General features: G+C 42.0%; 1 protein-coding gene and 1 long non-coding RNA gene across 2 annotated transcripts in view; one reads left to right on the forward strand and one right to left on the reverse strand.

Moving 5' to 3' along the window:
• Positions 1-2723: 2723 nt before the first annotated feature.
• On the reverse strand, positions 2724-13535 carry LOC138436960 (uncharacterized). Its single transcript, XR_011255688.1, has 3 exons — positions 13062-13535; positions 12843-12977; positions 2724-3150 (listed from the first exon to the last, which is right to left on the reverse strand). It is a non-coding gene; the product is annotated as an uncharacterized lncRNA (long non-coding RNA).
• A 260-nt stretch (positions 13536-13795) lies between these two features.
• FBXO11 (F-box protein 11) overlaps positions 13796-24614 on the forward strand; it is a 110448-nt gene continuing 99629 nt past the window's right edge. Inside the window, exon 1 of the mRNA XM_069583378.1 lies at positions 13796-14856. Within this exon, the coding sequence (XP_069439479.1) occupies positions 14628-14856 (229 nt within the window). The 5' untranslated portion in view covers positions 13796-14627. The remainder of the gene's footprint in view (positions 14857-24614) is intronic.

Consider the following 24614-nt stretch of genomic DNA (forward strand, 5'->3'; position numbering starts at 1 on the left):
CAGTGCAGATGGTGATTGCAGCCATGAAATTAAAAGACGCTTACTCCTTGGAAGAAAAGTTATGACCAACCTAGATAGCATATTCAAAAGCAGAGACATTACTTTGCCGACTAAGGTCCATCTAGTCAAGGCTATGGTTTTTCCAGAAGTCATGTATGGATGTGAGAGTTGGACTGTGAAGAAGGCTGAACTCCGAAGAATTGATGCTGTGGTGTTGGAGAAGACTCTTGAGAGTCCCTTGGACTGCAAGGAGATCCAACCAGTCCATTCTGAAGGAGATCAGCCCTGGGATTTCTTTGGAAGGAATGATGCTGAAACTCCAGTACTTTGGCCACCTTATGTGAAGAGTTGACTCATTGGAAAAGACTCTGATGTTGGGAGGGACTGGGGGCAGGAGGAGAAGGGAACGACAGAGGATGAGATGGCTGGATGGTATCACTGACTCGATGGACGTGAGTCTGAGTGAACTCTGGGAGTTGGTGATGGACAGGGAGGCCTGGCGTGCTGCAATTCATGGGGTTGCAAAGAATCGGACATGACTGAGCGACTGAACTGAACTAACTGAACTTGGTGTTGTACATCCTATGTGTTCAGACAAATGTATAATAACATGAATCCATATACATACTGAGTAGTTTCACTGCCCTGAAAATCATCTGTGCTCTGCCTATTCATCCCCTCCTCCTCCCTAACCCCTGGCAACCACTAATTTTCTTACCATCACCACAGTTGTAACTTTCCCAGAAATGCCATAACGTTGCAATCATACAAGTGTGTAGCCTTTTCATATTAGCTTTTTTCATATAGTAATGTACATTTAAGGTGCCAACAAAGGTCCGTCTAGTCAAGGCTATGGTTTTTCCAGTAGTCCCGTATGGATGTGAGAGCTGGACCATAAAGAAACCCGAGCATGGAAGAATTGATGGTTTTGAACTGTGGTGTTAGTGAACACTCTTAAGAGTCCCCTGGGCTGCAAGGAGATCCAACCAGTCCATCCTAAAGGAAATCAGTCCTGAATATTCATTGGAAGGACTGATGCTGAAGCTGAAAATCCAATACTTTGGCCATCTGATGTGAAGAACTGACTCATCTGACAGAAATGCTGGGAAAGATTGAAGGCGGGAGGAGAAGGGGATGACAGAGGATGAGATAGTTGGATGGCATCACCAACTCAATGGACATGAGCGTGAGTAAGCTCCGGGAGTTGGTAATGGACAGGGAAGACTGGCATGCTGCAGTCTATGGGGTCACAAAGAGTCGGACACAACTGAGCGAGTGAACTGAACTGAACTGAACTGATTGTTCCTCTATGTCTTTTCACAACTTGATAGCTCATTTCTTTTTAGTGCTGACTGATATTCCACTGGGCTTCCCAGGTGGCACAGTGGTAAAGAATTCACCTACCAATGCAGGAGACACAGATGTGAGTTCAATCCCTGGGCCAGGAAGATCACCTGGAGAAGGAAATGGCAACACACTCCAGTATTCTTGTCTGAAAAATTCCATGGACAGAAGAGCCTGGTGGGCTACAGTCCATGGGGTCACAAAGAGTCAGGCACAACTGAGAACACACACACACACACATTACCTGGATATACCACAGTTTATTTATGCACTCATCTACTTAAGGATATCTTGATTGCTTCCAAGTGTTGTCAATTATGAGTAAAGATGCTATAAACATCTGTGTGCAGGTTTTTGTGTGGAGGTAAGTTTTCAGTTCCCTTGGGTAGATGCTGAAGAGTGTGATTGCTGGATCACACTCTTATATAGTAAGAATATAGTTAGTTTTGTAAGAAATTGCCAAAGTGAAAGTGTTAGTCACTTAGTTGTGTTGACTCTTTTGTGACCCCAAGGACGACAGACCACCAGGCTCCTCTGTCCATGAAATTCTCCAGGCAGGAATACTGGAGAAGGTTGCCATTCCCTTCTCCAGGGTATCTTCCTGACCCAGGCCTGGGTCCCCTGCATTGCAGGCAGATTCTTTACTGTCTGAGACACCACGGAAGATCAACTGCCATAGTCTTTCAAGGAAGCTGTACCCATTTGCATTCCCATCAGCAATGAATAAAAGCTCCTGATGCTCCATATGCTCCCGAGTATTTGGTATTGACAGTGTTCTGCATTTTGGTCATTCTCATAGGTGTGTGCTGGGTTTCCTTATCTTTTCAGTTTTTACCCTTGTCTACCTCTCCACCTCCATCATCCCTTATAATTACTAATCTTTTCAGAAAGAGCCATGGAGTTTGAGAGTTGAGCAGTAGGTGGCACAAGCTAAGCAACATCAGACACATGATAGAGGGAAAGACTGAGAAAGGACTGGCTCAAGTCACATGGGAGCCCTGGGAAGAGGAGTAATCTGGCACTCCTTCAAGCCAATATTCTTTAAATAGCTGAGGGCAGAGAAAAATTCATTTTCTATTAATATAAAATGTATAGCTCTTTATGGTTAAAATAAAGAATTTATTACATGCACTGAATATAACAATATTTCCACTTATTTGGAATTATCTTCATTTTACATTTTTTGTACCACTTATAACTTGAACAGCAGCATAGAGTTAAATTACAGCCACAAAAATCTTGTTCAAAATATAGTTACAAGTTTTATATATATATATATATATATATATATATATATATACACACACACAGATATATATATATAGTTTATATGTCACAAAAACAGTTCTAAATTTTCTGAAATTCTTATTCTTTCTTCATTTTTCTTTTGGGAATTTCTGAGCCCAACAACCACAACCTCCAGTAAGACATGTCCATGGCTTAATTTATTTATTTATTTGGCTGCAGGAAATAAGTTGTAGCATGCAAGATCTTCAGTTGCAGTATGTGAACTAATAGTTGTGGCATTCGGGATCTAGTTCCCTGACCAGGGATTGAACCTGAGCCCTCTGCTTTGGGAGTACGGAATCTTAGCCCCTAGACCAGGAAAGTCCCTCCATGGTTTTAAAATGTAGAAAATAATCATCTGTCCCAAAAAATTGTATTAGAAATTTGGGGTAGAATTCCAAACTCAAACCCTCCCCCAACTTCTTCTTCTGGCTGGCTTACCTGAGGGAGTAGGCATACTTACATTCTGTCCCAGTGAGAACCCCAGAATGATTTCATTAGTAAGCAGGAAATGTCCAGCTTAAAGCTTGAGTCAAGGTTGGGTGGAGGCCAAGAGACCTAAGTGAGGCCTCTGGCTTTTCCAATCCCAAATCTAAGTTCTGTGACTTCCTCAAGTGTGCCAGAAGAGAGAAGAGTAAGAGTGAGGGTAAGAAAAAGACTCAAGTTCTTAGGTATTAATAGCCAAGCTGCAGAAGTCCACATATTTGACCAGGTGCCAGGATGACACTGGACTGTCAGACCCATGAACTCGGGAATCAAGTGGGGAAAGGAGGAGGATCAGGCCTCCTGAGGACAGAAGTCCACCTTCACTCCTCCACTCCCACCCCACCTCTTGATTTGCTTACAACATGGCTTCCCTGCTGCTGCTGCTAACTCGCTTCAGTCGTGTCCAACTCTGTGTGACCCCAAAGACGGCAGCCCACCAGGTTGCGCTGTCCCTGGGATTCTCCAGGCAAGAACACTGGAGTGGGTTGCCATTGCCTTCTCCAATGGCTTCTCTAGTAGCTCGGAATCTGCCTAGGTTTAGAAGTCCTGGGTTTGATCCCTGGGTCAGGAAGAGCCCCTGGAAAAGGGAATGGCAACCCATTCCAGTATTCTTACCTGGAGAATTCCATGGACAGAAGAGCCTGGCAGGCTACAGTCCATGGGGTCACAAAGAGTCGGACATGACCAAGTGACTAACACTGGAGAGAATATGTGTACAACAGCCTGCTGCTCCTGTGGTTCAGTTCAGTTCAGTTCAGTTGCTCAGTCGTGTCCGACTCTTGGCGACTGCATGAATCCCAGCACTCCAAGTCTCCCTGTCCATCACCAACTCCCGGAGTTCACTCAGACTTGCGTTCATCGAGTCACTGATGCCATCCAGCCATCTCATCCTTGTTCGTCCCCTTCTTCTCCTGCCCCCAACCCCCACCAGCATCAAAGTCTTTTCCAATGAGTTAACTCTTCGCATGAGGTGTCCAAAGTACTGGAGTTTCAGCTTTAGCATCATTCCTTCCAAAGAAATCCCAGGGTTGATCTCCTTGCAGTCCAAGGGACTCTCAAGAGTCTTCTCCAACACCACAGTTGAAAAGCATCAATTCTTCAGCGCTCAGCCTTCTTCACAGTCCAACTCTCACATCCACACATGACTACTGGAAAAACCATAGCCTTGACTGGACGGACCTTAGTCGACAAAGTAATGTCTCTGCTTTTGAATATGCTGTCTAGCTTGGTGATAACTTTTCTTCCAAGGAGTAAGCATCTTTTAATTTCATGGCTGCAATCATCATCTGCAGTGATTTTGGAGCCCCCCAAAATAAAGTCTGACACTGTTTCCACTGTTTCTCCATCTATTTCCTATAAAGTGACGGGACTGGATGCCATGATCTTTGTTTTCTGAATGTTAAGCTTTAAGACAACTTTTTCACTCTCCTCTTTCACTTTCATCAAGAGGCTTTTTAGTTCCTCTTCACTTTCTGCCATAAGGGTGGTGTCATCTGCATATCTGAGATTATTGATATTTCTCCCGGCAATCTTGATTCCAGCTTGTGCTTCTTCCAGTCCAGCATTTCTCATGATGTACTCTGCACAGAAGTTAAATAAGCAGGGTGACAATATACAGCCTTGACATACTCCTTTTCCTATTTGGAACCAGTCTGTTGTTCCATGTCCAGTTCTAACTGTTGCTTCCTGACCTGCATACAGATATCTCAAGAGGCAGGTTAGGTGGTCTGGTATTCTCATCTCTTTCAGAATTTTCCACAGTTTATTGTGATCCACACAGTCAAAGGCTTTGGTGTAGTCAATAAAGCAGAAATAGATGTTTTTCTGGGAAATCTCTTGCTTTTTCGATGATCCAGCGGATGTTGGCAATTTGATCTCTGGTTCCTCTGCCTTTTCTAAAACCAGCTTGAACATCAGGGAGTTCACGGTTCATGTACTGCTGAAGCCTGGCTTGGAGAATTTTGAGCATTACTTTACTAGCATGTGAGATGAGTGCAATTGTGCAGTAGTTTGAGCATTCTTTGGCATTGCCTTTCTTTGAGATTGGAATGAAAACTGATCTTTTCCAGTCCTGTGGCCACTGCTGAGTTTTCCAAATTTGCTGGCATATTGAGTGCAGCATTTTCACAGCATCATCTTTCAGGAATTCCATCACCTCCACTGGCTATGTTTGTAGTGATGCTTTCTAAGGCCCACTTGACTTCACATTCCAGGATGTCTGGCTCTAGGTGAGTGATCACACCCTAGATGATTATCCAGGTCATGAAGATCTTTTTTGTACAGTTCTTCTGTGTATTCTTGCCACCTCTTCTTAATATCTTCTGCTTCTGTTAGGTCCATACCATTTCTGTCCTTTATCGAGCCCATCTTTGCATGAAATGTTCCCTTGGTATCTCTAATTTTCTTGACGAGATCTCTAGTCTCTCCCATTCTGTTGTTTTCCTCTATTTCTTTGCATTGATCACTGAAGAAGGCTTTCTTATCTCTTCTTGCTATTCTCTGGAACTCTGCATTCAGATGCTTATATCTTTCCTTTTCTCCTTGGCTTTCGCTTATGAAAAAGCAGGCATTAGGAGTTATACAGAAGGAAAGCATCTTTCAATGTCACCTTTCTTTCCTCTAGAAAGTGTCCCCAGTCTCTGACCAGACTAGTCACTTCTTCCATATAGAACATCTAATAGGAGGGTAGATTGAGACAGAAGCTTAGATGGACGATTCCTCCTTCATGAGCTCCGGCAGAAATGCAAGGGGAGATACTGACCAACATCCCACATACCCCATTATTCTCTATTTAACAACAGGCCTTAATAATCAAACCTCTGTTCAGTCAGGATTGTCCAACTAGGACAGACCAGCAGCTCCCTCAGTTATTACCACTTCTCCTCACTGTAACTTCCTGGGGCCAATGAAATGCACAGTTAAATTAGTCCTCCTAAAATGAATTAAAACAGGTCATTAATTAATTTAACTTCAAGACTGTTCTGCACCCTAGACTAAATATTCACTCCCTAGTTTATTTCTCATCTGAAACTATGACTAATAATATTGCCCCAAACTGGTCAACAGAGATTACTCTTACGAGTCCAAATAAAACAACAAAGAATGGTTGCTCAGAGGTTAAAGCATCTGCCTCCAATGCGGGAGAACCAGGTTCGATCCCTAGGTTGGGAAGATCCCCTGGAGAAGGAAATGGCAACCCACTCCAGTATTCTTGCCTGGAGAATCCCATGGACTGAGGAGCCTGGTGGGCTGCAGTCCACAGGGTCACAAAGAGTCAGACACGACTGAGTGACTTTACTTACTTACTTACTTACTCGCCATTATTAAATTACTACAGAAATTCAAGTCCAAAATGAACTACTCTTCCTATAGTAAGTTAAATTCAGAAGACCATAAAGTTTGACTACTCTTCTCTCTGGTCTCCAGATCTTTTCAGTCTCTGTCAGAAGATTCTCGCTCAAATGCCTTGGAATTTGGGTTCCTTCAGCAGCCACTGCACCCTGAGCCTTCTTCCATTACATGGGTGTAGCACCTTCAGTAACATCAAAACTGAAGTAATCCACCTGAAACTGTTGTATCCCATAAATGTAAAAGCAAATGTGACTCCGGCAGTAACAATATCTTGCAAACAAAATATTCCTAGAACCCAGTATATAGATCCGTGTTGCTGTTGCCTATCAGAGACTGCGGCAGACTAAGAATTATCTGGGAGAAGGGGAATAATGAAAAAGGCAACAATAAATGGAGAATATCATTCTGTTTTTTGCCATGCCAAGATGCCTATTAGAACATGTCAGTTTTCCAACTACTATATGTGAATTTAAATTCAGCTCGGATACATTTCCCATCAGGAGGTTAACTGTGACATAGAACTTAATTGCTTTTAATAAGGTCAGAGCTGACTTTCTACATAGTGTCTTTCTCCTGCTTCCAAAAAGGTATCCACATCTCCTCCATCCAGCTGACCACCTCTGAAGCTTCAGGGGAAATTCTGATTGGCCTAAGAGTAATCCTCTCATGCTTGCCAGAGATTAACTCAAGAGTGGGCACAGGGCCCAACTGGGTACAGATCCATGAGGAGGTTTACAGTGGCAGCATCTTCAATGTCTACTAGATCACACCCAAATCTTCCTTATGTCTCTTGAGATCCTTCCCATGTTTTGAACACTTCTATTTCCATTTCCCTTGGAGTCTGGTACTTCTGGCCTGGAAGCCCACGTTAAATTGAGCCTGGTCTCAGTTGAGTGACATGGCTTCCCTTTCCATGGTGAATGCAGCACTACACATTTAATAATAGACAACCCTATAATCCACGCTTATAGCCTTATAGCAGATCTTCTCTGGGTATTTGTCTATCTCCAGTAGGATCTCAAATAATTTTAAACTTTATGACACAGCTGCTACCACTATACCCTGCTCTAGAACTCCTTAGGTCTATTAACCTTGCTTCCAAGATCTTCTTTCCTGAAATGTGTCTTAGCTGGATCACTCTCAACAAATTCCTGAATCTGAAGCTTCTATGGATGCTTGTAGAGGCCATAATCTCAGGATCATAGAGGCTCTCATATATCCTCTGGTACATGCTCCTCTACAACCATCTTCATGTTTCAAATTCTCTAGTCCTTGAGTAACTTGTGCTACATCATGTATTCAGTTCAGTTCAGTTCAGTTCAGTCCCTCAGTCGTGTCCGACTCTTTGCAACCCCATGAATCGCAGCTCACCAGGCCTCCCTGTCCATCACCATCTCCCGGAGTTCACTCAGACTCACATCCATCGAGTCCATGATGCCATCCAGCCATTTCATCCTGGGTCGTCCCCTTCTCCTCCTGCCCTCAATTTCTCCCAGCATCAGAGTCTTTTCCAATGAGTCAATTCTTTGCATGAGGTGTCCAAAGTACTGGAGCTTCAGCTTCAGCATCATTCCCTCCAAAGAAATCCCAGGGTTGATCTCCTTCAGAATGGACTGGTTGGATCTCCTTGCAGTCCAAGGGACTCTCAAGAGTCTTCTTCAACACCACAGTTCAAACACATCAATTCTTCGGCCCTCAGCCTTCTTCACAGTCCAACTCTCACATCCATACATGACCACAGGGAAAACCAGAGCCTTGACTAGATGGACCTTAGTCGGCAAAGTAATGTCTCTGCTTTTGAATATACTATCTAGGTTGTATTACTTACTGCTATTTCTATTTCCACCTATGTTCCATTTCTTTCCATAATTCCTACTCCTTTCAGGGAGGCCTAAGTGAATTTTTAAATTTTAACATACTAAGTGAAAGTTAAAGTCGCTCATTTGTGTCCAACCCTTTGCGACCCCATGGACTATAGAGTCTATGGAATTATCTAGGCCAGAATACTGGAGTGGGTAGCCTTTCCCTTCTCCAGGGGAATCTTCCCAACCCAGGGATCGAACCCAGGTCTCCCACATTGCAGGTCGATTCTTAACCAGCTGGGCCACAAGGGAAGCCCAACATACCACTTAAATGAGTCCAATTTTTCAATAACACAGATAAAACGCCAGCTGCAGTCTTTTTTTTCCTTCCCCTCCCACTTCCCTTCCTCCCTCTTTCTAGGTCCATGCATTTGTTTCCTGACATATTCCATAAACTGCCTCTTCAGAGGCTCCCATAGTGAAAGAATATTCTGCATCTGCCACAAGATCCTCAGTCCAAACACTGCTTGAGTGGAAACAGCCTAAATAGGTCTCCTGACGTCAGTTTCAACCCATGCCTGATCTCTACTGATTGTTGCTTTGCCTCTTTCCTTTTGGTGTTGTCTTCCTTGTTCTTTTAAAATATTTCCCTAATACCATTTTCTAGTCATATTTCCTTATAACAAGAGCCATGACTGCTGCTGCTGCTAAGTAGCGTCAGTCGTGTCCGACTCTGTGTGACCCCATAGATGGAAGCCCACCAGGCTCTGCCGCCCCAGGGATTCTCCAGGCAAGAACACTGGAGTGGGTTGCCATTTCCTTCTCCAGTGCATGAAAGTGAAAAGTGAAAGTGAAGTCGCTCAGTCATGTCTGACTCTTAGCGACGCCATGGACTGCAGCCTACCAGGCTCCTCCGTCCATGGGATTTGCCAGGCAAGAGTACTGGAGTGGGGTGCCATTGCCTTCTCCAAGCCATACCTGCTTCCCTACATATAATGTCTGTGTAATCTTGAAACTCATCAAGGAATGCATGAAATAACATCAGTATCAACAGCAGTGACAATAATGGCTAATAGTTTATCGAGCTCCTACTGCATACTGAGCACTCTTCTCAGCATTTTATAATCGTCACAACAATCCCATGAAATGAGGACTATTATCACTCCCATATTACTGACATAGAAACTGAAGCATAGAGAGGTGAAGTAACTTGGCCAAGGTCAGAGAGCCAGCAGGTAGCAGAGCTCTGTCACCGTCTTTCATTTACATCTGCCCACAGTTCAGTCATCTACCAGTCCTTCCATAATATAACACCGTTTTATTGTTTGGCCTAGTCTTTTCTCAATACTTCAAAATTGGGTTCTCCTTTTAAAAGCAAAAAAAATAAAAAGATTTACAGTGGTCTATCACAGCCCATCCTAAATCTTGAACATAATTTCTTTTGATAGCGCTATGTCTCTATTATTCCACAGGGAAAGGTATTAAAGTTAGATTCTATAATTTTTTTTACAGATAACCTCTGTTATGAGGATCATTTGATTGCATGCTTACCAGGTTTTCCCACATATACACTGAATTTAAATTCTTAGTTCCAAGTTAATTTTCACTTACTAATTGATAAAATATTATCTGAGCATGTACTAAAGAATGACTTTTTGCAGCTTAGTGAGATAAGTCATTCATACTCTAACAAGGATATTTTAAACAGAGCTGGTTATTCCTTCAGGAAAACCATATTCAGATCAAACTAATTTCCTAAATGACATAAAAGGGATGAGCAGCTTTCAGGTGTCTTATATAACTGACTTGAGTACTGACGGCTTAAGACTAGATGATGGAATGACAAGGAAAGGGGAAGCTGAATCTTTGAAATGGTAAAAATTATCATTTAAAAATCACAGTAAATATCACCTGCCAGGTATTAAAATGATTAAAGGGCTTATTTTTTCCACACTCCTATTGTGATGTTTTATAAACAAATAATTTTAAGTACACAAACCTGTTAAGCACCAGTAATTAGTTGAGAGAAACAAATATTCTTGAAGAGCGAGCAAACCTGAGGGAACTCAGTCCTCTGAAATTATGGTAAGTGTATATTGAAATAATTTGGAAGACTGCTACCCACCCCCCCCCCACCCCCCAAATAAAAATCTCCTTTATGTTTTTCTGCTGTTTTCTCTCACATATACCTCCTATGGCAGCTAACTGACCGGATTATCTGCTAACACAGGTGGACCTAGCGATGGCTAAGACCATTTGGAATATATTGTGTTTCACTGGAAGAATTAAAAGTCTATAATATCTGTGAACAGAAAGGGCACTGGATTGTCAGGCATTAACTTTGCTACTAAGTAGTTATGGGATTTGCTTCTGTCGCCTCATTTCTTTGAATTTTAGTTTCCATATATAGCAAATACAAACATGAGAATTAAATGATCTCCAAGGCCTATTCTAACAACTCCCAAGTTTTAACTTAAGATGGCTTTAAACACTTTTACACAAAGAAGTCTCTAACGTTTAATGCTTTTGTAAGATAAACTAAAAATATGTAGGAGCCAGAGATATGATAGGATAATATTTTTTAATATCTCCCAGTAGATATTCCATTATTGTTAATGGAACGCTTTCCTGCATCCCATCCGCCATCATGGCTCCAAAAAAGGGAGCACAGTAGAAGTCATAACAAAAAATGAAGAGGATGTGGTACATGACGAAAGCTCTTGTCACAAGAATAAAAATAATCTCTTTTAAAAAACTTTTTAATTAAAATATGTATTTTACAATGTCGTGTTAGAAAAATCCATCTCTTATAGCCCTAAGCGATCATGGAAAGAAGAAAGGGGGACAGAAAGAGGTAATCAGACTCAGTGTGCTTACTTCCTGTCCCTTCTCAATGTGGAAACTAGAGTTGGAAGTATATAGTTGAAATATTCAGAGATATGGGGAAATCCAAGAAAAATGGGGATAATGGTTTGCTTCTTTGGGCATGCCTGTGAGAGGCTGAGTCTGCTAGGATCTCTGCTTTCAGCTTAATGGCATGTTCCACATGACATAGGGAGAAAAATGCAACATTGGTGAAGGGAGGTGGCTCAGTAGATGAGCTTGAAGCAAAGTTTCTGGCTCATCAAGGCCTAAGTGGGATATTCTGGGAAACCAGAAGTTCTCACGTTTCAGTGAGAAGATGGAATGGCATCATGAGAATCAGTGGACCTGTGGAGGCCTGGGGTCAGGACAGAAGTTGCAGTGTATAAGGCATATGGTTCAGTGCGGAAGCAGCACAACTTCTCGAAAGGACACAGGGAGCAGTTCCATCTCTGAGGCTAGCAGTTCTGCTTTCGGACTACACCAGACGCTCCACAAGTAAAGGACAACACAAGGACTGGCATGCGTGGCTCAGGGCTTTCCCTTGATGTCCTGCTGACCTTCCCATACCACAGGCTTCTACCAGCCCACTAGTTACTGTGTGAATTAGAAAAAAGCACTATCAAGGCATTTTACTTCCACCTATCAGAAAATTATCATAATATACTGGTTTTGTTAAAATAAGGCATCTTACTGCCACATGGCCAGAGAACTATCATTCCAAGTTTATTAATTACAACTTGGAAATCTAGGATATTGAAGATGCGACATTCCGTCTATGTACACTTTACACAAAATCCCTCAACTCCCATGTGTATCTTGGATGACAGGGAAGTGGGGAAATCTGTAAGATTCAGTACTTACCTATAAAAGAAAAGGGATAAAATGGGGACTCAAGAAGGATAAGCTACAGAGAATAAGCTATGTTTTCTCTGTACATCTGAATTAACTAAATCAACTACCATAAAAAAAATACAAACTATGTCCCATATTTTGCAATTTATTTTATTTTTTGCTATCTCCCATAGCACCTTACATAGCAATACATACACAGAAGAAACCAATAAATGCATGCTGGAAAAAAGTAAAGTTTTAGAAAAAATAAAGAGTTATGGATCCACTTATAATATGTACAATAGCGTGTAGTTTTCCTTTTTTCCTGCTACATTTATTTGAACCAAATATAAAACTGTACCCATTTGTACCTTGCTAACCACCATAAACATTTGCAGTTCTTCATTGTAAGCCTCCCTCCTCGATATTTTTCTTGAGAAGGAAACTTAGATCTAAGTTTCTCCATTGTCAGGACCAAAGAGAGCTCATCCCAAAATCAGAGAATGTTTTAAAATTAAAAACAGTATTATGTAATTCAAAGTAAATTCTTATTGAAAGGGAGGGAACCCTGAAAGCTAGAAACGTAAAGTATTTTGCCCAGAGGCATACATCAAGTCAGAGACTCAAACACCCGACACAACAGTGGTTCTCACTGTTCCTCTCCGCTCCCAAAACACACACTACCCGGCTCTTACCCCTGCTTCTCTTATTGTACTTTGTAACCACTTAGTCATCCATCTCAAACCTAAGATAGAGCACCTGGTCAAACTGAAATAAGAAAGAAATCACCTAAGATCGAAAATCAGGTAAATTGCTAGTTTTACCATTTCCATAAGGTGATAAACAAAAGAGAGCCAAAGAACCGAGAAAGGATACTTTTTCAGTCATCACAACAGCAGCGAGGGAATTAAAACACGTTTTCCCTGGGGAGAGATTATCTCGAGGGGACCAGATACAGACACAAAAGATAATTCCCCTTGGGGCTTTTCTTTTCTTCTGAGTTTCTGAGATCTAAAAAAAAAATAAAATTAAAAAATTAAAACGTTTATCACATAAACAATCACCACCTCAACACATTTACTTCTCTTTTCTCACCTATTATTTCCCCAAACTTTATAGAGTCCGCGTCTTCAATAAGTAAACTGACCAAAGGTCTATTCCCTATTGATCACAATCTTTTCAAGATTTAGATGACTCCTTTTAGACTACAAGTAGGAACCGACTTCTAACTTCGGTTCCCGAGCTCAAAGCTCGGTAAAGTGGATCTTCAAGGTTTAGCAAATACCCTCAGCTGAACTAAAGGGTACAGAATCTCTAGCGCTCCCTACAGCTCAGAGTTTGAACCTACCTACCACAAAAAAACCCCAGTTATCAAAGATTGGCTACCTCGCTCTACTTTTCCGCTTAAAAAATCGGATGGGGGCGGGAGCGGGGAGAGGTTGAAACGGCGAACCGAAGGATTAATCACTTCTCCCCATTACATCAGCAGCCCCCGCCCTTTCCTCCGAGCACCTCCTCTCCTAGAATCGTCGCTACGCACTAGCGCTCTCTTCATCCACCCCCCGCTCTATTATATGCCCTGATACCTCCCCATTATCACCCGCCCCACCACACTCCCCCTCTCCTCCTTCCCCCACCTCCTTAGCGGGGGAGGGAGGAAACCCGAGAGAGGAAACAGGGCGTTGAAGGAAGGGACTTGGCGATAAGAGCAGAGGTCCCATTGGCCCAAAGGTTGTATGAGCGCCTCCCGTTGGCTCCTTGGCCGGAATCCCCGCCCCTCTTCTTCCCCGCCCATTTGCCCCTCCCCCCGCCGCTCCACGGCCCTCCCCCGCGCCCCTGGCCAGCCCCGCGGCGGGGAGGGACCGACTGGGCGAGTGGTGGCTCCGGCGGTGTCAATGGCTCCTCCTGCCACGGAGCAGCAGCAGAAGCAGCGGCGACGGGGCTGAGGAGGAGGAGGAGGAAAGGCTCCTTTAAGGAGGAGGAACGACGACGCCTCTTTTTCCCCCTATCTCCTCCCTTCACACTCATTTCCCCTTCGCCGAGGAGAGAAGGGGGGGAGGAGAGAGAAGAGGCCGAAGAAAGAGAGAAAAAATTCCTCTCAGAAATCTCTTTCAGGGGGTGTGGGGGGGAGGAAGAGAAAAAAAAAAAAAGAGCCAGGCGCCCCCTGCTCCCTCCCTCCCTTCTCTCCCTCTCTTCTCCTCCTTCTCCCTTCCTCACCCGCCCGCCCACTCCCCCCGCCGCCGGAGACGCCGCTCGGGAGTCGGCGGGACCAGGGTCTGTGTCCTCAGCCGCCGACGCCGCGCTTCGCCTCAGGATCCCCAGGCGGGCGGACGCCCTTTCTTTCTCTCGCTCTGCCCGTCTTTCTGTCTCCGTCCCTCGCGGCCGCCCCGCCCGGCGGCCTCGGCCTTGCCCGTGCGTCAGGCCCGCCCGCCTGGCCTCGCTCGGTCTCTGTCTGTCTCCGCGGGCCTTTCTCTTGACTCGGGGTCCCGCTCGCCCCTCCGCCCTTACCATCTCCCCTTCCCCTCGCCCCCTTTCCTTCCTCCCCCCTCTCCCCACCCCCTTCTCCCGCCCCGGAGCTCGCGGTGCGTGTGCGTGTGTGTGTGTGTGTGTGTGTGTGTGTGTGTGTGTCCCTCCGCCAACGCCGCCACCTCAGCCCGGCAAATGAACTCCGTCCGAGCCGCCAACCGGAGACCCAGGCGAGTGTCGCGGCCGCGCCCGGTGCAGCAACAGCAGCAGCAGCCCCCGCAGCAGCCGCCGCCGCAGCCGCCCCAGCAGCAGCCGCCGCAGCAGCAGCCTCCGCCGCCGCCGCAGCAGCAGCAGCAACAGCCTCCGCCGCCGCCACCGCCGCCTCCGCCGCTGCCCCAGGAGCGGAACAACGCCGGCGAGCGGGGTAAGGCCGCGCTCCTTCCCCGCCGCCCGCCGGCTCGGGCGCCCGGCCGGCGGGACCCGCGGGGAGGGAGGCCGGGGCGGGCGGGGGCGGCTTGTGCGCCTGGGGGGTGGGAGAAGGGAGGCAGAGCGGAGGCGGGTCCCCCGGTGCCGCAGTGTCAGCTCAGCCCGGGCCCCGGCCGGCAGGAAAAGCCGCGGCTTCCCGACTCGCCTGGGCTCTTAGCTCAGGCCGCGCTTTGTTTGGTTTCGGGGGCTCGACACCCTCTCCCCCCGACCCATCCCTCTGTTTTTCGAGCTCGCTTACGGACCCCGCAGGAGTATGTTGGTGGGTGGGAGGAAGGCGAAGGGTGGGATCTCTCCTTTTTCGGCTGCCTTCCACGGTTTGGTCTCCTGTTTCTAATGGAAGATGGGGGGGACAACTGGGAGTGATCGGGTGGTTAGGGCTGGCTGGGGAACTTGTTTTTCCCCCTTTTCTCTGTTAGCCTCCCCCTTCCTGTGGAGGAGGGGAGAGGGGGAGTTGGAGTGGTCGGTGGTGTTGGCCGGGGAACTTGTTTCACCCGCCCCCCCCCCACCCCCCAGTCACGGGGTAGGGGGAGCGGCGACTCTTCTCCCGACCTCATAATGTTTGCTGCGCAGTTTGGCTTTAGTTACAGAACCCCTGGGAAGGACCCGTTAAATTAAGACCTTTAAATAAATAAATATAGAATCCATCGGCCATTTCCAGCCCCCTCCCTCGCGTGAGGTGCAGTTACCCTTCCGCTCTATCGACTCCCCTCTCGCTTGTCCTCCCCTAGCATACCCCCACGCCACCATGCTGCCCCTCCGTCTCCCAGTGGGATTTGAACGCCCCTTCCTTAGAATTGGCCCCTTGTGAGAGAGAGTGCGTGTGTTTGTGCCTGTGTGTGTTGTGTCCAGGGCCTAGTGAAATGTGTCATTTGGACCCAACTGTGCAGCTCTGTCTGGTAACCACCATTGTCTAAGGGCTGAGGCTCCCGGGGGTTGGATTCTTGCTTTAGCAAAATTAATGTTCAGTTCTACTTTGATGATGTTATTCGGGGAGGTTTCGGAGATGGGGTGTTGCACCTTGATCTCCAAATTTAACTATTCTGTTTATTAATCAGCTACTCTCAGTGGAGGTGGAGGTCAATACCATATTTATGTGTACGGTTGTTGTTTTAAGGAGGAGGGGAATTGTTAGGAGACATTTTGCGTGTTTTCGTTGGCGGATTAAGGTTAATTTTACGTGCGTTGGTTGTCACACCTCCTTTGGCTGAGGGAATTAAGATTAAATGCCTTTTGAAAATTATACATTCTTTCCTTAAAAATTGTTTCTTTGTTGTGCATGATCAAAATACCGAACAAATGAAAGAGGGAGATGATAATTGAAAAATAGTTTAAACGGTTTTCACTGGTTACTGTTACAGAAGTCCTTGTGAAAGCTATACGTTGCTTGAAAGAATGTGATCTTTCAAGCCAGTTAGAGGTCTTGTGCTACATTACTGGTAAATGTGTTTTAATACTTCTTTGATACATTTACAGGGTTTTTTTGTTAATTAAAAGTACAGTTTCATCATTTCCTTTTGTATTTGCATATCAGGGTTCTCCTGTTTCATTCAAATAATAAAGTCTCAGAATTGACACTATATGTAATACAGTTGACTAATTTTTTTTTTTTTAAGCAATGGCATTGGGTTGAAATTATAGGGTAATAAGGATTCTATTGCTAGAAGTAAGCTTTTTCAAGATGTACTGATTTGTTAATTACATTAACAGTGAATCAGACTCTTTCAGCCAAAGTTAGTCTGATTGTTAAATGTTAATTCTGAGTCTTTTCATTTGTGTGTATTTTCAACTTAGTTGAGGGTCTTATATTTGATCACTTTTCTTAATTTGTTTAAAATTATTAGCTTCTGAAGTCTATTTCCTTTTGAAGTAAGAGTGACTTGGTCACATGCCAGAGTGTCATTTTTCTTTTCATTGATATCCATAAACTGACTAAGAGGTTCATGAATCAGAATTTCAGTATGTACCCAACCAAATGGTAAATCAGATTCACTGTAGAATTGTTGTTGCTTTGCTGCTGCTAGTAGAAACTGTTCTATGTTGGCACAGAGAGGAAAAGAAGTGCTGATTAGCCTTCAGGGAAAATGCTATGGGTCTTTTTGGAGGGCAAATAAATGGCCTTAAGATGAATTAAAAGACTAAAATTAGAAAAAGTTTGCTAGTGTTATGTAAAAAATGGTAATTCTTTGAAAATTGGCATTTTTAATTAATTTTAAATGTACAATTTGCATAATGATCAGAAGCTAGCCAAGAAGAATACTCTTAACAGTTTTACAAAGTATGCAAAGTGTCACTATTTCTGGTTTGGATAGGAAAGGTTTGGTTGTTGTTGGTTTGAAAATGTACCTGGTTTCATAATTTTGAACAAGGTAATTAAGGAACCTACAGCTAAGCTTATGCATAGGCCCGTTTTAGTTTTTGCCAACTTTTAATGGATATGTAACTCTTGCATTAGAATTTTGGATAGAGTTACATAATAGTGGATCAGAGAGCTTTCAGAGTAGGGAACTGAAGTGAGACTCACTGTTTTAAGACAAGTTAACTCAATCTGTATATAAAATCACTTATTTCATGTAAAGAGTGGACTTTAGGCTTTTGAGTGGTAGTAAGTTATAGGAAAGTATTTTTTTCAAGCAAAAATTCTGTTGGAACTGGTTTTTAGTTGCTTCTTTGCCCACAGGTTAATTAGTCTTAAAAATTTCCTTGATACCTCCTTTTAGAATGTATATATGTTTGAGTGTTGTAATGGCCAGTGTTTGAAAAAGAGAGAAACAAACCATATGGAGTGAAATCTTATGAGGACTTTTTAAAGGCAGGAGATTTGCTTACACCCCAAATGGGAAATAATCAGCCTGGGTGTTCCATGGAATGCTGTCTTCTTGCATGTTATCTGAAACGGTCTGCTGTCTAAAGATGGAATACAAATCATTAGCATTTTTAGGCTTTTATTTTAAATCTTGGGTTTAGGATTTCACATACCACTTTTAGCTAGTAGAAAATAATTTGTGTTCCACATAGGAATCCTTTGATAATATATTCCAGCTTCAGTGAAACTGAAAGTATGTGGGGTTGGATTTTATATATTTTCTTTTAAAATCCTGAATGAGTTTTTGCAACTTGTTCTGCTGAATTTATCATGAAATCTGTTTGGCAGTCTTGTTTTAGAAATATATCTGAGGAACGCTTACACATCTGCAGACGTGCTATGTATTCTGAGCATTTTTAGGTTTTAGTTGAAATTGATTACTTTGATTAGGTATTAAATGCACATGATTTAAAATTCAAAAGTCTCTTTCCTACAACTGCCTTCAGCTCCCAAATTTTCCTACCTGGAATCAACCTATTGATTACTATGTTACTAGTTTCTCATTTATTATGTTTTAATAAAAGATGGAGTTTGACTTCTGAAAATCTTGATATGAAAGTTTTGAAAAATAAGTGTAATTTGCTAGTTATTGGCAAATTCATAAAGTTGAAATGTTGAAATTTTAACTGGGTTATATATAGTTCAAGAATTTAATGAATTATAACAGTATATTAATGGATTTTGCTATTTCTAGTCTGAAATAATCATATAGAGTAAAAATGTAATCAGTCTCTGTATAATCTCCTATTTGTGAGATTAAAATCTCACCTATGATCCTGGATTTATAGTTGTTGCCTTTTTTTTCTTTTATGTGAGCTTTTAAAATAATTTGGTGTATATATAGTATTACAGAAAATATTCCTTAGTGGCTGCATATTCTGTGGAGCAGTCAGGAAGCTCTTTAGTGTTCTAGTCATGCGTCCTAGTTACACTTTGCTGTGGAGTTGTCCTAGCCCATTATATTTTACCTGTCGTTTCTCCCTACTACTTACAGAATAAGGAATTTCTGCAATCTTTCCAGATAGAAGAATTCTGGACAAGGAATCTGATTTTTCCTCTTTTAGGAATTAAGTAGCATGAGTCACTGCTCTTCCATCTTGTGGCTAACCCTTCGAAATATTTACATCCGTAAGAGGAATGCCACTTAGTGTGTGTGGTGGCGGGTGGGAGGGGGGGTGCGGTGCTGTTTTCTCAACACTTAAAAATTATTTGAGGAATAGAAATGCAATAGTGACAATACTGAAGTTAGAGTTCTGCTGGTAAGGCCTAAGGCCTGTCCCTATACTGCTTGCCTTTTGTTGTTTTTTTTTTTAAACTGGAAATTCTGGCAAACCCAAGGAAAGGCTAACCAGCTTGAAGACCTATCAGGTAAGGCAAGAATGACCAGTAGATCTGACCTGTTAGTGAGAATCCCTGAACTTAAATTTGGCAGAATTCAAAGCTAGTGAGTATTTTCTGTCTTTTCCTCTGTTTGTTTTAATTTTGGAAGTAATTTATAATAATAAGTTATTTCACCTTGAGGTCTCTTACTGTCTTAACTGTTCTCTTTTTTATTCCTAGCAAGTTACTTGTGTTTTGTGTCTTATCTTGTCCCGTTGGTCTCTGAAGGGTTATTCTGTTTTAGACCTTCCATTTCTCAAGTTTATCAGTCATTGAAAGTGCATTCTTGTCTTCCAGAAAACTGGTTATGTGAGGTTGTAAGCAGAGTACTCCCAAATTGTAGTTGTTATCCTCTGAAAGCAAATTTATAAAGGCGTAAAATATAAGGGATGAGACAATTGGAGATAGTATGTTGGGAAGAGCTCAGAGTTAGAGCTAACTAGAGGTAGGTGCTAAACTTAGCCACACCACTAATGAGCTGTGTGTGTGACATGGGGCAAGAAGTGTAACCACTCTGAGTCTTACTGTATTATCTTTAAAATTAGGATGGTAACACTTGTCTGACAGTAATTTAAAGATATGAGATAGTGAAGTACCTAGTGTATAGTAGATGCTCAATAAATAGCAGCTCTTTTAAATACTGAAAATAATAGTATGGCACAGAAGCAGCCACTTATAAACCTAAACCGAAGAAATAAAGTGTGTATGAGTCACCAGAGAGTTTCTGACATATCCCGAAATGCAGCCCAGGTGATGCGGCGTAACCTCAGAGAGACTGACTTGGAATTGTAGATCAGCAATCTTATACCTAATGAGTTGAAATAGTCTTTGAAAAAAGAATAACAGAAGAAATGGGTATTTGGAGTAATAAACATGACTGTTTCTTAAGTACTAGAGTCTGTGCCAGATACTCTTCTTATATACTATCCCTCTTAGCAATTCTGTACGATGACTGTGACACAGCAGTGATCATACTTAGTAAGTAGCAGAGAATTTCAAAAATGATTTATATATCCTAGTCTCCATCAAAAGGAGATACTGAAATACATTTGACTGAATATCTTCATCACCTCCAGAGAAAAGAATCTCCTAACCCTTGCAGCACATCGGTCTCCTGTCCTATCCTACCTATCTGATCGAAGGCTGATATAGTAGTACGATGCCAGTGATAGTTAAATCATTTGGTTTCACATTTCTAAGTAGCTTTCTGATCATAATTTTACCTCATGTTTCCAGATGAGATTGCAGTGATTGGCCTGCATGTTTTTCCAGTTTGTTGATGAGATCACTAAGCAGTCATTGTACAAAGAAGGTTAGATTTCCCTTGAATTACTCATAAGTTATGAATAAAGGGTATTAAGTCATTTTTTAGCTCATAGTTATAGACTGGACTATTTCAGAAAGGAAAAAAATGTGAGTTAAATTAGACTTCAGTAGGAATTTTGGCAGATTTGTAGACTAAGTACTCTTTTCTCACCATAATTTGGTGTCCTTACATGCATAACTTGATGTCTTTACATGCATAGCTTGAGGTTTTTATATAAGTTTGGTTAATACATGTGCTTGAACTTAATCCTTAGAAAATAGAGAAATGAAACCAACTAACTTCCTTTATGTAATTTATTTTAATTGAAGGCAAATACTGAAAATATTTACTTTGAAAATGAATATGTTGTGTATTTTTTTATTTTAAAAGATGCGCAAGTAAGATAGTATGATTAAAAGCAAACTTATATCATATCATGTAAGTTAGTTGCTTATTCTCTCAGGTTCTAAAAATCCAATTATCAAATGTTCTGCTTTTCTAGCAAATGGAAAATGGTATGACTGTGTTCAACAGAGGAGAAAACATTATTAAACGCTGTCAACTGGAGGCTAAACCTTAAAACATTAATGGGACTTCCCTGGTGGCCCAGTGGTTAAAACTCTGTACTTTCAATGTAGGAGGCATAGGTTCAGTCCCCGATCAGGGAAGTTCTGCATGCTGCATGCACTGTGTGGCCAAAAAAAAATTTTTTTTTAATGTATACTTTCACATCTCATTAGAGATGAGGTGCCATTCATCTTTTCTGTGAGGAAAGGCAACTTTTCTCAAAGTTTAGAAATAATTTGAGTAGTAGAAATGGGGTAAGAAACTGCTTTAGAATTATTTTTCTGGTAATGGTGGTAATCTAGCTTTCTTGTAGTGTACGTTCCAATCCTCAGATGGTTGAGTTACTGCTGCTGCTAAGTCACTTCAGTCGTGTCCAACTCTGTTTGACCCCATAGACGGTAGCCCACCAGGCTCCCCTGTCCCTGGGATTCTCCAGGCAAGAACACGGGAGTGGGTTGCCATTTCCTTCTCCAATGCATGAAAGTGAAAAGTGAAAGTGAAGTCGCTCAGTCGTGTCCGACTCTTCATGATCCCATGGACTGCAGCCTACCAGGCTCCTCCGCCCATGGGATTTCCCAGGCAGGAGTACTGGAGTGGGGTGCCATTGCCTTCTCCAGATGGTTGAGTTGGGTTGTATCAATCTTTGACTGCTGAAAGTTTGTGAGGAACTATGTGAATTCAGCCTTTGGTGTTGGTTTCTTTAGTACGATGTGTTGCTGGCTGACTTGAATCAGTTTAGCCTTTGCTGACTTTACTTGAGTTTAGATAAGAGAACTCTTTTTGCACTCAAGTATTGATTTTGTATCTTGCATCCATACTATATAATTGTGTGTGTATGTATACGTATGTATGTATGTGTAAGAACACAGGGCCTTATGAGGCTCTTAACACTTAGGAGTAAGCAAGTGGGGGAAAGGAAAGACATAGTCACCTATTGTAGCTTGAGGATTGGGTGTGTGTGTGTGTGTGTGTGTGTGTGTGTGTGTGTGGGCTTCCCTGGTGGCAGCGTATGTTACTAGTAATTGATCTACATTTTTTTAAAAAGAAAATGTGAGTAGAATTTAACAATGGCAAATGGGAGTCATTCAAGTTTATATTGTGGTAGAGAAGATCAAAGAAGACTTGTTTAAATAAATGAGAATAGGTGAAGACAGTATATGTTGGAATTTAGTATTTTTGGCAAACTGTATGATAAAAGAAATTGTGGAATTGCTCATTTTTCTTCTTTATATAGAAGAACTTTCTTACAGTTATTAGTTAGAAGTGGACACACAACTTTGAATCACTGTGTCATACACTGAAACTTATATAACACACCTGAAACTTACATAATAGTTGTACATCAACTGTGCCTCAATTTTTAAAAAATTGTGTGTGTATGTGTCCTTAGACATGTCTGACTGTTTGTGGCTCCATGGACTGTAGCCCACCAGGCTCCTCTGTCCATGGAATTTTCCAAGCAAGAATACTGGAGTGGGTTGCCATTTCCTCTTTTAGGGGGTCTTCCAACCCCAGGATCGAACCTGTGTGTCTTGCATTGGCAGGTGGATTCTTTACCACTGTGCCACTTGGGAAGCCCCAGAAAGGTTGTGTGTGAGTGACTGATATCTTTTTAATCCTTTGAAATGGATTTGCAATTTGAAGAAACTGATTATTTGGTCAAATTTTGATACTTTAAGCCCAGTAAAATTGATAGGAGAAATAAGCAATTTGGAGAAAGACTTTGTAGGAAGGAGTGCTCTCTCACAGGCAAAATGAGCACATCAGAGGAGAGGGAGACTGGAAGTTTTTTTTCAAGAATCGCTTACGTTACATGTTTATTTTCCCTGATGAAGTACTTCTGAACCTTAGCTTTTTCTGAAGTTTTACTTTTTTTCCCCCAAAAGAATAATTTTGAGTTGGAGAAAAGAGAAAGAATTTGAGCAGGTACAAATGACAATATGTGTAAGTCATTTACATTAGCAGTGGTGATCTGGATTAGAAACTGTCTGTACATGAACAGAGGAGCCTGGTGGGCTACAGTCCATGGGGTCACAAAGAGTCGGACGTGACTGAGCAACTGAACTGAGCAACTTGCATATGGATATGAATATATAACTTTATATAATCTGTATGTGTATGTACTATATATAAATATAACTACATTTAAATTGTAGACATACAGTTTAAGTATTACAATTAGTTGTAGAAATACAATTAGAAATTCTACAATTCAAGTTGTAGAAATAATTTTTATGAACTTTTTAAATCACTGATACAGCTTGTTGCCTTTTTGCAAAATGAACATGTCTGTGTTATCAGTAATGCCTAGATCAAGAAATAAAATATTACCAACATCCTAGATGGGCAAAACTTCTATTTACTTTATAAGAAATGGAAGATAAAACAGCTTTAAGACAAATATGGATATGGCCCCTTATGTTGTTACAACAATTTATTTCAGATACTAATGTTTTTCTTAAATCTTTAGATATTTTCACTTGTGTATCCTTTAACATGGAGAAAGCAATGGCAACCCACTCCATTCTTGCCTGGAGAATCCCATGGACAGAGGAGCCTGGTGAGCTACAGTCCATGGTGTCACAAGAGTTGGACATGGCTGAGCAACTAACACACACACTTCCTTTAACAATCCAATGTTAGGAAGCTTACCCATCAACTTAATATGCTGAAGTTTTCCCCAAAGATCATTGTTGTTTCGTCGCTAAGTCATATCCATCTCTTTGAGACCCCTTCACTGTCTCCTGAAGTTTGATCAGATTCATGTCCATTGAGTTGGTAATGCCATCCAACCATCTCATCCTCTGTTGCCCGCTGCTCCTTCCCTCACTCTTTCCCAGCAACAGCAACTCTTTTCCAAAGAGTCGGGTCTTCCATCAGGTGGCCAGAGTGTTGGCGCTTCAGTGTCATTCCTTTTAGTGAATATTCCTTTAAGATTGACTGGTTTGATCTCCTTGCTCTCCAAGGGACTTGCCAGAGTCTTCTCCAGCATCATAGTTCAAAAGCATAAATTTTTCTGCCAAAGATCATAGGTTAGGTTATTTTGAGGAGAGGGGAAATCTTGTTTTTTATATTTAAGAATTTTTAAAACTAATGTGGAGCTTAATATGTGATTCTGAGTCTTCATTCCAAAAACTGTTGTTTCTCTTTACTACTGCCATAAATATTTTTGATTCTCCATTTCAGTTTGTAACTACTTTTTCTAACTACTGTTACTAGTTCACACTGTTTCTAACTACTTTTTTAAACTTGTCGTTTTAACTCCTGTGAAAATATTTTGATATTGCTTAGTCAGTTATTTCATTTTATTTCTTTTTTTGTGTAGTTTGTCATCCTTTGTTGTCTTACATTCAACTTATTTTTAAATTATAAAACTTTCACAGAAAAATTGTGGCACATTTTGCTTTCAGAATTGTATTTTTAGTCCTTGACCAGATCTCTTCATTCCTTTCACATAGGAAGAAGGTGTAAAAGTGCCTCTGCCAGCATCATTGATAAGTTCTTCATCAAGTGAAAGCTTGTGCTGAAGTGCTAGTGATTTATAAGCTTGTACACTCTATGATACAAGTACCCCCTGAGA

This window comes from Ovis canadensis, chromosome 3 (genome assembly GCF_042477335.2).
Source record: "Ovis canadensis isolate MfBH-ARS-UI-01 breed Bighorn chromosome 3, ARS-UI_OviCan_v2, whole genome shotgun sequence".
Lineage (NCBI taxonomy): Eukaryota > Metazoa > Chordata > Mammalia > Artiodactyla > Bovidae > Ovis > Ovis canadensis.